The 13074-nt window shown below is 34.8% G+C and overlaps 2 protein-coding genes across 3 annotated transcripts; both read right to left on the bottom strand.

Moving 5' to 3' along the window:
- Window positions 1–464: 464 nt before the first annotated feature.
- Window positions 465–5368, bottom strand: LOC120470736 (uncharacterized). Of its 2 annotated transcripts, none has more exons than XM_039660377.2 (3): window positions 5103–5368; window positions 3762–4010; window positions 465–1821 (listed from the first exon to the last, which is right to left on the bottom strand). In XM_039660377.2, the coding sequence occupies exons 2-3, from the start codon at window positions 3844–3846 to the stop codon at window positions 656–658; spliced, it is 1251 nt and encodes a 416-aa protein (XP_039516311.2). In that variant the 5' UTR covers window positions 3847–4010; window positions 5103–5368; the 3' UTR covers window positions 465–655. The 2 variants fall into 2 exon arrangements, with proteins under 2 accessions (XP_039516311.2, XP_088976837.1); XM_089120711.1 differs by having other exon boundaries at window positions 5126–5368.
- A 1007-nt stretch (window positions 5369–6375) lies between these two features.
- Window positions 6376–12715, bottom strand: LOC120470746 (uncharacterized). Its single transcript, XM_089120807.1, has 5 exons — window positions 12446–12715; window positions 11404–11685; window positions 9577–10583; window positions 8109–8220; window positions 6376–7876 (listed from the first exon to the last, which is right to left on the bottom strand). Exons 2-5 carry the CDS (start codon window positions 11519–11521, stop codon window positions 7119–7121), a joined length of 1995 nt encoding a protein of 664 aa, XP_088976933.1. The 5' UTR covers window positions 11522–11685; window positions 12446–12715; the 3' UTR covers window positions 6376–7118.
- Window positions 12716–13074: the final 359 nt, after the last annotated feature.

Here is a 13074-nt window from a genome sequence, read left to right as displayed (position 1 = left end):
CATGTGTCTATTTACCTTCAATCCCTAACAGTATTTTTTTTAAAAACAACCACACACCACTGATACATAGATATCTACATTGTGGAAACGCGTTGGCCAAGAACTTTTTGTCCCTCTCTGCTATTATAGTTTTTCAAGATGGCGGAACTACATGGAAGCCTCTGTGGACCTACCCGTCCCATGCATGTATATAAAGATAATAGATTCTTGGTTTACGAGGATAAGTCAGATAATTGGTAGAGGTATTTGTACACCATTGAGGACATATTTATGAATAAAAATATTGATTTTAAATAATAAAATACATTAAAAAGTACACATTGTCCCCTTAATGTTGTTAAAACTATATAACTCATTATCTGTGATGGTCATTTAAATAGATCTTTCAAGACAAGATGTTTGTTCTGCTTATATTTCTTATAATTAGACGTACTATCAGAAGACAATTTAGTACATTTAGAAAATAAGAAAATAACATGAATCTATTAATTTTAATAAAGACATTTAGCAAACAATAAATCTGGACAGAAATAAAAAGTATTTTACACCGTAAGAGTTGTTGACTGGTGAAGCTTCAAATCTCAAGCCTCTCTAGTTTCCCAAGCTTTTCACTCTTTTTATTTTTTTAAGTATTTGGCATTAAAAAGCTTGTTGCTCATGTGCAACGTTTTTTCCTATGATTGTAAAGGCTTGATAAATGTTTGAAACTCTTCCCACACAGAGTACAGTCGTACGGCTTCTCTCCAGTGTGAAGTCGCTCGTGTGATTTCAGGTTTCCAGACAGAGCGAATCTCTTATCACAGTATGAGCACTTGTAAGGTTTTTCTCCAGTATGAATTCTTTGGTGCTGTTTCAGATGGTCATCTCTAGTAAAGCTCTTCCCACACTCACACACATGATCTCTCACTTCATCATGTGTTTTCTGGTGATGTCTACAATTGTCTAGCCTTACAAAACCCTTTCCACAGAGAGAACACACATAAGGCTTCTCATCTGAATGAACTTTCAGGTGTTGTTTTAGTTGTGGTGATGAAATAAAACCTTTCCCACACTGATCACAGTTAAATGTTTTTTCTGCAGAGTGAATCCGCAGATGATTACTGAGAGTTGATGCTCGAGAAAAACTCTTTCCACACTGAGAGCATGGATACGGTTTCTCTCCAGTGTGAATCCTTGCGTGTTTGTCAAGGTCTCCTTTATTTGTGAAACTCTTCCCACAATGAGTGCACATAAACGGTTTCTCTCCAGTGTGAATTCTTGTGTGTCTGTTAAGGTCTCCTTTATTTGTGAAACTCTTTCCACACTGAGTACATTGGTTTTCTGCCAAATGAATTTTTTGGTGCAGTTTCAGTTGGGTAAATGTAAAGCTCTTCCCACAGTCACAACACACATGATCTTTCACTTCATCATGTGTTTTCTGGTGATGTTTACAATTGTCCAGCCTTAAAAAACTCTTTCCACAGAGAGAACACACATAAGGCTTCTCATCTGAATGAAGTTTTAGGTGTTGTTTTAGATTTGATGATGAAATAAAATCTTTACCACACTGATCACAGTTAAATAGTTTTTCTCCAGAGTGACGGAGCAGATGAACACCGAGACCTGATGCTTGAGTAAAACTCTTCTCACACTGAGTGCATGGATACGGTTTCTCTCCAGTGTGAATTCTCATGTGTGCGTTAAGATTTGATTTAGTTTGGAAACTCTTTCCACACTGAGAGCAGGAGTGCAGCTTTTTGGCTTTTCTTTCTTGAAATTTGAAGTTACAGTGTTTCTTTGCGTCATTTAGTTTCAGTATTTGCTCCTTCACTTCCAGCTGGTCTAAAATAAACATATAAATCAGTTAGAATCAGTTCAATGATGTTAAATGTTCAAATCAAAATCACTTAGCAGAAAAGAAGACACCTCTCAGTATAAAGTATCTTTGATGTGCAAAGGTTGGTTTTGTGATTCACATCAGTGGTGGACAGCAAAAAAAGTATTTTACTTTGTTACAGTACTTAAGTACATTAGGGCTGCAACAAACGATTATTTTGATAATCGATTAATCTAACGATTATTAGAACAGTTAATCGTCGATTATTTCACCAATTAATCAGTAGATTTGGAATGATTATTCAGATTTTTGGATTATTTAAAACATTGAGTTATACATATTCTTAGCATAATATAAAAAAGAAAATCAGATCAGCTTTTGAAATAGTTGTTTTAATGAAATTTGAGCCAACTAAACAGGTCATTCTCTTTAAAGGAGTAGTTCACTTTTAAAAAAAACTTTTGCTGATAATTTACTCACCTCCATGTCATCCAAGATGTCCATGTCATTCTTTCTTCAGTCGAAAAGAAATTAAGGTTTTTGATGAAAACATTCCAGGATTTTTCTCCATATAATGCACTTTACTGGTAACCAAACGGTTCAAGGTCCAAAAGACAGTTTCAGTGCAAAGGCTATATTTATTTTATTTTATTTTGTTATTTATATATTATTTTATTTCAATTACCTGTTTTCATACAAAAGTTTAGTTTGATAAATATATTAAAAAAGGAACACTGCACTTTAGATGTGTGTGAATTTCCCATACCAGGACTAATTTATATAGTTTGGTTTCATAGCCATTATCTGTTCAAAAATGTTTCTATACAAAGTGTTCTATTAAAGAGAAGATAGAAAAAAAAATATTTGTGTAAAGTGGTTTAAAAAAATGTAATCGGAATCGGCTAAAATCGGTATCGGCAGGTCAAACTCAAGGAAAAATCGGAAATCGGGATCGGCCTAGAAAATTGTAATCGGTACATTTTTAAACTGAATGGAATTTTATGACCTAATGGTGAAAAAAAAAAGTTATGAATTTACTTGTATTAATTTTAGGTCGACCCAAAATTAGTTAAGAGGCGGTATCAATCAAAACTAAATTTGGTACACTACTTCGAAACAATAATCTGAGGGTCTATGCGAGTGTTGTCAAAAGTACCAATTTCAATTCCAAGTCTGTACTGAAATTTAAAAAAATGTGATGCTTTGAGCGGTGTTGAGCAGAATAGTAAACACCTGATTGGCCATTGTGTTCACATGCTCATCGCATAAGTCTGTGATTGGCTTTAATGATCAATGCACAGGAACGTTTGAAAGCACAGGGAAGTGTTTGAAGTGTTTTGAAAGCACAAGTAGGGTCATCTATCAACGGACCGGACGCCTGCTTTCAAACATGTGCATTTGCGTAATTGCTCCATGAAGAGCGTATTTGATGTACAGTATATTATAACATGCTGTGCATTTACTAAATCTTAATTGAGTTGGTTCTTACTTGAACTATGGAACTAAGTGCATCTGTGTGATCATGTCTTTAAAGTGGTGCAATGAGATAAAAATGTGTGTGATGCTGTGCTATTTCAAATCTGTTCTCACCCGGGTAAGCATTGTACTGATCTTTCTTCCTCCACAAGTGTATTTTTGTTCATTCTGTGTTCATACTCATAAGTTAATTTTGAGTTCATCCTACCTGTACATCTAAACCTTTCTGTTCATCATGTACATTACATTTCTGCTGTTTTTATTATTCCAGCCCTGCATCGCTGGTTGCAGCTATATTGTTCCTTATTTTTAAATACCTTGCTATATTTGTGATTTGTGTACTTTGTCCACCACTGGTTATGGTAATTCAGATGCATTTCTCTATCATTTAACATCCATATACTAGCCTACTTATTACTTCCCAGCCACCAAAGCAGTCAACAATGAAGAATCAAGAATGGACACCAACCTATTTGTTCCTCAGTATCTTCATGTTTTATTCTGGATGGTTCTGGATCAGTCATGTCTTTAATCTCCTCTTTAATGAACTCCATCTTTAACAGTCACACAGGTTTCAGCTGCTACTCCTGGAGTTTGTCCTTCTCTTGTAGGATGATGGGAATATTCCCAGTGTTTATTGGTGAATTGTTGTGGGAGGGGCTTCACTGCAGGTGTGAACTGTGATCACTGTGTGATACTGACGCCCACAGGACCAGATCTGGAAAAAAACAAAAGATAAAAAAAATGTATACTGGATTACTTTAACAGAAAACACATATGGTGCCTTAAAGGGATACTCACACATGGCCCTTAATCTAAGAACGAGTTGTGAGACAGTGCTTATGATTTATGGGGATTAAAAAAAAAGAAAAAAGAAAAAAGCACTGGGTGGATTTTTATCATTAGCCTGCCCTATAGGATGGTTGTGTACACACAATGCCAACACACACATATGTTCAATGAATTTAGCATAATTTGTGCCATTTAAGATATCTTTAATAATTCTTGAGTTAACGACATGCAAACTGGGCAGAAATCACAAGAAGTGCTTTTTCCCATTTTTGAACTGTCACGTTGTCATATAACCCAACAAAGATGCCTAAAGTCAATAGATTTTAGTAATAGACCCACCAATCTGTGTGTAAAAAAAAAAACAAAACAAAAAAAAACATGATGCAGCCATCTTTCTAAAGTCATTTTTATACCCCTGTAATCTGGCTGCAAATCTTAGGTTAAAAAAAACCCCAGTCCAAAATAGTGAATTACTCTCTAAATATAGGCATCCATGACATTTACGTATGAATGAAACAAATTACAGAGTTAAGCATTCAACAATTTTGGGTAAAAATTTTGGGAAAAAAACGTTTTACCACACTGATCACAGCTGAATGGCTTTTCTCCAGAGTGAAAGTGCCGATGATTATTGAGATCTGTATGTGAAACTTTTTCCACACAGAGAGAATAGTGCAACTTCGAGGTTCAGATGATCCCAGATCTACCAAATTCAGGGTTACTGAGATTATATTGAAATACTTTAATAATTACACTAATACACTTCCTAAATTAAATTCATGGTTTGATTTTGAAAATATATAATTTTGATATGGTTATAGTAGCATAGTATTTGGCTCTATAGGAAGGTTGTTTATTTATATGGTACTCCAGATTTAATAAGGATGAAACAAAACAAGACACAGGTTAAACATATCACATTAAGTACAGACTGAAGAGGCTATTAATGACTTTTTAATTCTCCGTACGTTTCACTACAAACAACGTACATTTAGACAACAAAAACATAAATTCTTACATTATAAATATAACATATCTGACCTGCAGACTGGAAATTTACGAGATCCGGAGGAAATATTCCACATTGTCCTTCGTTCACGGTCGTAAACAAAGTCACTTTCAGCTTCAACTGATTAAAGTTTCAACAGGAACAATTAAGATACAATTACATTATCATAATGTAATCAACTAACGTTAGTAGAGAAAGTCAATAGAAACAAAAAGAAAAAAGACAGACGAAAAAAGAGGGCTCTGCTCTCACGCATCCTCCTCTGCGCATGCCCAGTGCGCGCACTCATTGTTTTTAAAGGGGCCGCATCCAGTATATATCCGCGGTGTTATGAAGCAAATACAATATAATCAAATCATAATAAATGATACAAAATAAGTATACATATTATAAAACTAGATAACTAAATTAAGTTTGCTTAATGACATGAAATTCATTTTAGAATGTATTTTAGAATGCATGATGGCTTTAGGCAAATGGGAGTTTTTCTGGTGATGTTTACAAACGATCAGTGTGAAAAACTCTTTCCACAGAGAGAACACTCATAAGGCTTCTCATCTGAATGAAATGTCATGTGTAGTTTTAGATCTAATGACAAAATAATATCTCTACCTCACTGATCACAATTGAATGTTTTTTTTTCTCTAGAGTGACGGAGCAGATGAACACTGAGACAAAAACTTTTTAAAGTCACAGTGTTTCTTTACTGTTGTTACATCAGTTTGTTTCTCTCTTTGCTCCTTCGCTTCCATTTGGTCTAAAATAAACATTGAAGGGATGAATGAAAAATGAAAATTAGCCCATTATTTACTCACCCACAAGCCATTTTTCATAGAATGAGAGCTGTTTTAGCTTTGTAACATGGATCAAGGAGATCGGGATCTTATAATTAGGTTTAAAGGGATAGTAAACCCCAAAATGTACTGACCCTCACATAGTTGAATATTCATTTAAAAGTATTAAGTATTGGCGCATCTCCTGGTTGAATGTATTGTGGTTCCACATATTGTAAATTAAATGAAACCTGTTTATCATGTTGATGTCTGTCAAGCTGTAATGCAACTCCATTTTTGTGTTTTATTCTCTTTAGGCAGCAACAATCTGCCTGCCAAGAGTGTTTTTACAGTTTAATGAATTCAGTTTTAAGAAATGTTTTTAAACTGACTTCTGAGTGTTCTCATAATTGACGTGAATCTAATAATCATTATTTAACTGTGAAATTTGCATGCAAGCCTTTATATTTCATTATTTCTGTAAGCGTGTAATATGTTGTGAGTATAATGTGAATATAAAAACCACCATAATCAATTATACTGCATAGTAACTTTACAGTATTTTAAAATACATTGCAAAAACTAATACTGTAATTAGTTTTACAGTATAAATACACTGTGAGTTATTATACAGTATGATGTGCCCTACTGTAGTAAGATTTACAACAATTTTACCATGAAATAAAATACTGAAGCTTGCTGGATATTTGTAGCCAGTAATTTACTGTTGATTTTACGTTAAATTTGTTACAGTGCACTTAACCCCTAGTTGCTCCAGAGGCGTGCGACCTCTGACATATATAGCAATTGTAAGTCGCTTTGGATAAAAGTGTCAGCTAAATGAAAAAAAAAAATCCTTTTTTTACATTTTATATGTTTAACGCAATGAAATCAATTACATATCACATATGAACTGAGTAACTTCAAGTAAGAAAAATTAAAAAGATCTCAGAAACTGCTTTTGGTACATTAACAAATACAATTGAGTATTCTTTGGTGCTGTTTCAGATGGGTAAATGTAAAGCTCTTCCCACAGTCACAACACACATGATCTCTCACTTCATCGTGTGTTTTCTGGTGCAGTTTACAAGTGAGTTGTTTAAAACTGTTCAGCCATGAAAAACTCTTTCCACAGAGAGAACACACATAAGGCTTCTCATCTGAATGAACTATCAGGTGTTGTTTTAGTTTTGATGAGGAAATAAAACAGTACACAGTACGAGAGAATCTCTCGTAAGAGACCTAATGTTGATCACTTGAAACATTTTTTCATATGTGTGTGAAGGGTTGATAAACATTTAAAACTCTTTTCGCACGTAGTACAGTGATACGGCTTCTCTCCAGTGTGAACTCGCTCATGTAGTTTCAGGTTTCCAGACTGAGTGAAATTCTTGTCACAATATGAGCACTTGTAAGGTTTTTCTCCAGTATGAATTCGTGCATGTGAAGTCAGTGTTCCCAACTGAGTGAAACTCTTGCCACAATATTTGCACTTAAAAGGTTTTTCTCCAGTATGAATTCTTTGGTGCTGTTTCAGTTCAGCAGATGCAGTAAAGCTCTTCCCACAGTCACAACACACATGATCTCTCACTTGATCATGTGTTTTCTGGTGCAGTTTAAAACTGTACAGTCGTGAAAAACTCTTTCCACAGAGAGAACACACATAAGGCTTCTCATCTGAATGAACGATCAGGTGTTTTTTAAGATTTGATGACAAATTAAAATCTTTTCCACACTGATCACAGTTGAATGGTTTTTCTCCAGAGTGACGGCGCAGATGTTTACTGAGAGTTGATGCTTGAGAAAAACTCCTCTCACACTGAGTGCATGGATACGGTTTCTCTCCAGTGTGAATTCTCATGTGTCTCTTAAGGTTTCCTTTCTTTTGGAAACTCTTTCCACACTGAGAGCAGGAGTGCAGCTTTTTGGCTTTTGTTTCTTGAGTTTTGAAGTCACAGTGTTTCTTTACGTAATTTAGTTTCTGTCTTTGTTCCGTCACTTCCAGCTGGTCTAAAATAAACATATTGGTTAAAAGTGAGAATTAAAAACAGTTAGCAAGCAGAAAACAAGACACCTGTCTGTATAAAGTATCTTTAATGAGCAAAGTTCGGTTCTTTCATTCACATGTTAAAGCGATAAAAAGTGGTTTATGATCATTTAGATGCATTTCACTATCATTTGTAATCCATATTTCAGAGCAACGAAAGCAGTCAACAATGAAGAATCAAGAATGGACACCAACCTATTTGTTCCTCAGTATCTTCATGTTTTATTCTGGATGGTTCTGGATCAGTCATGTCTTCAATCTCCTCTTTAATAAACTCCATCTTTAACAGTCTCACAGATTTCAGCCGCTATTTCTTGATTTAAGAAATATCGATCATTTTGATATGGTTATATATTTGAGACTCCAGATTTTATAAGGATAAAACGAGCCACATATTAAATTATTTAATTAATATATCAAATAAACAGGAATCTTACAAACATAACATAAATCATACACAATATTCCTATACATTTGCTAATCAGAACTAATGATAATGAAAAAGTCTCTGAGAAATTTAAGCAACACAAACATCAATTCTTACATCATAAATAACATATCTGACCTGCAGACTGGAAAAATGCGGCATTTGGAAAAAAATATTTCACATTTGCTCTTCATTCATGATCGTTAACGCGTCACTTTCAGCTTCAAATGGTTAAAGTTTCAGCGCTCGATCGTCTCTTTTCTCTTCTTTAATGCAGCAAGTGTTATATTCATAATAGCGTTAAAGGAAACAACAAAAAGAGAGGGAGAGAAGAAAGAAAACAAAACTATAATAGAGAGGCTATCGCAATTCTTTCTTCTGCGCATGCTCAGTGCGCGCGGTGTCATATTTCTTAAAGGAGCCGCATTCAGTAAATTACATCTTCGCACAGTTATGGACCAAATCCACTATTATAATAATAATTTATAATAGATTCAGCTTGAATCGATTACAGTTTCAGTGTTGTTTTTACATGTCTCCCTTATTATGTTATTGCAGCCTAATTATAGGGGTTTCTTTTGAATAGCCTACATGAATAGATATCTACAACAGTTGCAAGGCCAGAAACTTTAAAGTGAGCGGATCTTGGTAAATTAAGTTGGACCTCAATGTTAAATGTGATTTATTGTCAGCCATCAGTTTCATTAAAACATAATTAGTCAAAAAATAAAAGTCAGTAAACAGAACAAGAAAAAAAAACACAAAGGTAAATAATTTGTGTGTGTGTGTGTGTGTGTGTGTAAGGCTGGACAATATTTCTAACTCAAACCACTGCCTGCTGTGGCTTTTGATTGCTGCTGGTCTAGGATCAGTTTTCTCCATAATAATAGCATTGGTGGTTGCCTCAGCCTGTTGACACTAATGACTTCACCATTATTAATGAGGTGAAAACAGGGAACTAGACCTTATTCAGAGCAGCGCCATGAAAATTATGACAGCTAGGCTGTAAAGATCTTCATTTGTGTTTTGTCTTACAGGTTTGGAACGACATGAGGGTCAGTAATTAATGACAGAATTTTAATTATTGGCTTGAGTAACCCTTTAAATCTTTCTAGTTAACCAATCTTTTCTTTAAATTAACCAAATCTATCTATTTGATATAGTGCTTTTATGAAAAACTCCATATTTTATCTCAATTTACTTTATTGCATTTGACATGAAAACAAATGTTGGTCACTTGAAACATTTTTTCCTATGATTGTAAAGGCTTGCTAAATGGTTAAAAGTCTTCTCACACTGAGTACAGTGGTACGGCTTCTCTCCGGTATGAAGTCGCTCGTGTACTTTCAGAGATCCTGGCAAAGCGAAACTCTTGTCACAATCTGAGCACTTGTAAGGTTTTTCTTCAATATGAGTTCTTTGGTGCTGTTTCAGATAGTCAGCTCTGGTAAATCTCTTCCCACAGTCACAACACACATGATCTTTCACTTCATTGTGTATTTTCTGGTGCAGTTTAAAACTGAACAGTCGTGAAAAACTCTTTCCACAGAGAGAACACACATGAGGCCTCTCATCTGAATGAACGATCATGTGACTTTTCAGATGTCTTGACAAAATGAACTTTTTCCCACACTGATCACAGTTAAATGGTTTTTCTCCAGAGTGAACGCGGAGATGACATTTTAAACTTTTTGCAGCTTTGAAAGTCTTCTCACACTGAGTACAGTAGTGCGGCCTCTCTCTAGTATGAACTCTCCCGTGTTCTTTCAGGTGTCCGGATTGAGCAAAACTCTTATTACAAACTGAGCACTTGTAAGGTTTTTCTCCAGTATGAATTATTTGGTGCTGTTTCAGATAAACAGATCTAGTAAAGCTCTTCCCACAGTCACAACACACATGATCTCTCACTTCATCATGTGTTTTCTGGTGATGTTTAAAACTATTCAGTTGTGAAAAACTCTTTCCACAGAGAGAACACACATGAGGCCTCTCATCTGAATGAACTCTCATGTGTCGGTTTAGATTTGATGACGAAACAAAATATTTCCCACACTGATCACAGTTGAATGGTTTTTCTCCAGAGTGATGGAGCAGATGAACACTGAGACCGGATGCTTTAGAAAACCTCTTTCCACACTGAGAGCAGGAGTGCAGCTTTTTGGCTTTTGTTTCTTGAGTTTTGAAGTCGCAGTGTTTCTTTTCGTCATTTAGTTTCTGTCTTTGCTCCTTCACTTCCAGCTGGTCTAAAATTAACATATTAATCAGTTAGAATCAATTCAATGAGGTTAAATGTGAGAATTAAAAACACTTAGCAAGCAGAAAACAAGACACTTCTTTAGGGGTGTGCCGGTTTCAGAATTGGTGATGACGGTTATGAAGTGAGTCAAATGTGATGGTCCGTAACATAACCGTTGTCGGGGGAGGGGCGTTGCGACGTTCGTCTGTTATAGGACAACTTACTTAGAAAACTAGCAGTGGATGTGTTTTCCATTAATTGAATGACACACAGTAAACAAATCCTTAAAAAAAAAATCAAATAAAAGACAGGTCTATTCTGGTGGGCGCAGTGATGCGGTTTGCATGTTCATGTAACATGTAAGAGTGGCTCTGCCAATAAAGCACCTAAAAGCTGTCACAAAGAACCGGCAAAAGTAATGATTATGAATATGTCAAATATAGCAAGGAGACATTTTAATTGTTTATTAACCCTCTAGGTGCCACGGTCGAGTTTACTCAACAAGATGCGGCACTGTTACTCCCCAACAGTGACATTAGTAGCCTATAAAACCTTATCTGCAAGATATTTTAATAATACAGTTTTGGCGGTTATAGAGCTCTAATGATGGCGTTCATCTATAACCATCAGTCTCACGTTATATAATAACCGTCACACCCCTACACCTGTCTGTATAAACTATCAAGTATATTTGATATGAAATCAGTTTTGTCATTCACTTGTTAATGCGATTAAAACTGGCTTATGATCGTTTAGATGAATTTCTCATCCATATTTTCAGAGCTACGAAAGCAGTCAACAATGAAGAATCAAGAATGGACACCAACCTATTTGTTCCTCAGTATCTTCACGTTTTATTCTGGATGGTTCTGGATCAGTCATGTCTTCAATTTTCACTTGAATAAACTCCATCTCCTCTTTAATCTCCTCTTTAATAAACTCCATCTTTAACAGTCACACAGATTTCAGCTGCTACTCCTGGAGTTTGTCCTTCTCTTGTAGGATGATGGGAATATTCCCAGTATTTATTGGTGAATTGTTGTGGGAGGGGCTTCACTGCAGGTGTGAACTGTGATCACTGTGTGATACTGACGCCCACAGGACCAGATCTGGGAAAATCAGAGATAAGATACTGAATTTATACTGGAATACTTTAACAGTAAACACATATGGTGCCTTTGTTTTAGTTCAGATATAGAGCATTGCGATTGGTTAAATATTAGCAGAAAAAAAAAATTAGGTTGATCATTTGTATGTAAATCCCAGCATATAATAAGGATGAAACAGGGCACAGATTCTATTATTCAAGTAATAGCTAAACTAATCAGAAATATAATATAAGACAACATAAATCAACCACTGATTAAAGGACTGAGAATGATGCCACAAAAGGAAATAATTTAACACTTGACCATCAAAATGTGGATAACAAGTACTTTACAATATTATGATAATTCAAGAGTTTTTTTTCAGAATAATTAATCATATATTTCTCATTATTTAGTTAAATGTATCATATATTGCAATTGCAACTAAAGCTTTCTTAATTTTTGAATTGTTCTGAGGAACACCAGATGAAATAGTTTAATAATAATAAATAAAATGACCATAATGTTCTTGATTTAAGAAATATCGATCATTTTGATACGGTTATATATTTGTGACTCCAGATTTTATAAGGATGAAAACGAGTCACATATTAAATTATTTAATTAATATATCAAATAAACAGGAATCTTACAAACATAACATAAATCATACACGATATTCCTATACATTTGCTAATCAGAACTAATGATAATGAAAAGGTCTCTGTGAAATTTAAGCAACACAAACATCAATTCTTACATGATAAATAACATATCTGACCTGCAGACTGGAAAAATGCGGCATCTGAAAGAAATATTTCGCATTTGCTCTTCATTCATGATCGTTAACCGCGTCACTTTCAGCTTCAAATGGTTAAAGTTTCAGCGCTCGATCGTCTCTTTTCTCTTTTTTATTGCAACACGTGTTATATTTATAATAGCGTCAAAGGAAACAACAAAAAGAGAGGGAGAGAAGAAAGAAAACAAAACTCAGAGAGGCTATCGCAATTCTCTCTTTTGCGCATGCTCAGTGCGCGCGGTGTCATATTTCTTAAAGGGGACGCATTCACTAAGTCACATCTCCGCACTGTAAAAACAATACTGTGACAGTAATCGAGTCAAGCTGAATCTATTATCAATTATTATAATAGTGGATTTGGTCCATAACATGTCTTATGTCATTGCAGCCTAATTATAGGGTTTTCTTTTAAATCCATGAATAGATATCTACAGCAGGGGCAAGGCCAGAAACTTTAAAGTCCCCGTGAAATCAAAATTGAACCTATTTACTTTGTTAGCGCATATTACTAGTCTTGTGGTGAACAATTAATCCGTGCAAGTGAATATATATTTAAAAAATGTTTTACCTTAGTAATCTTTAATCAAAATCTTAAAAGTTACTTCCGGTCT

This window comes from Pimephales promelas, chromosome 16 (assembly GCF_988280905.1).
Source record: "Pimephales promelas chromosome 16, fPimPro1.hap1.1, whole genome shotgun sequence".
In the NCBI taxonomy this organism is placed as follows: domain Eukaryota; kingdom Metazoa; phylum Chordata; class Actinopteri; order Cypriniformes; family Leuciscidae; genus Pimephales; species Pimephales promelas.
This window is presented reverse-complemented; position numbering and strand designations above follow the sequence as displayed.

Bases quoted from the DNA above. Each gene is read 5' to 3' on its own strand.
- LOC120470736 (XM_039660377.2), bottom strand. From the start codon at position 3,846: ATGGAGTTCATTAAAGAGGAGATTAAAGACATGACTGATCCAGAACCA. The intron at 1,822-3,761 runs GTTGGTGTCCAT...TGTTTATTTTAG, and splicing joins AGATACTGAGGAACAAATAG to ACCAGCTGGAAGTGAAGGAG.
- LOC120470746 (XM_089120807.1), bottom strand. From the start codon at position 11,521: ATGGAGTTTATTAAAGAGGAGATTAAAGAGGAGATGGAGTTTATTCAA. The intron at 10,584-11,403 runs GTTGGTGTCCAT...TGTTAATTTTAG, and splicing joins AGATACTGAGGAACAAATAG to ACCAGCTGGAAGTGAAGGAG. The intron at 7,877-8,108 runs GTTGGTGTCCAT...TGTTTATTTTAG, and splicing joins AGATACTGAGGAACAAATAG to ACCAGCTGGAAGTGACGGAA.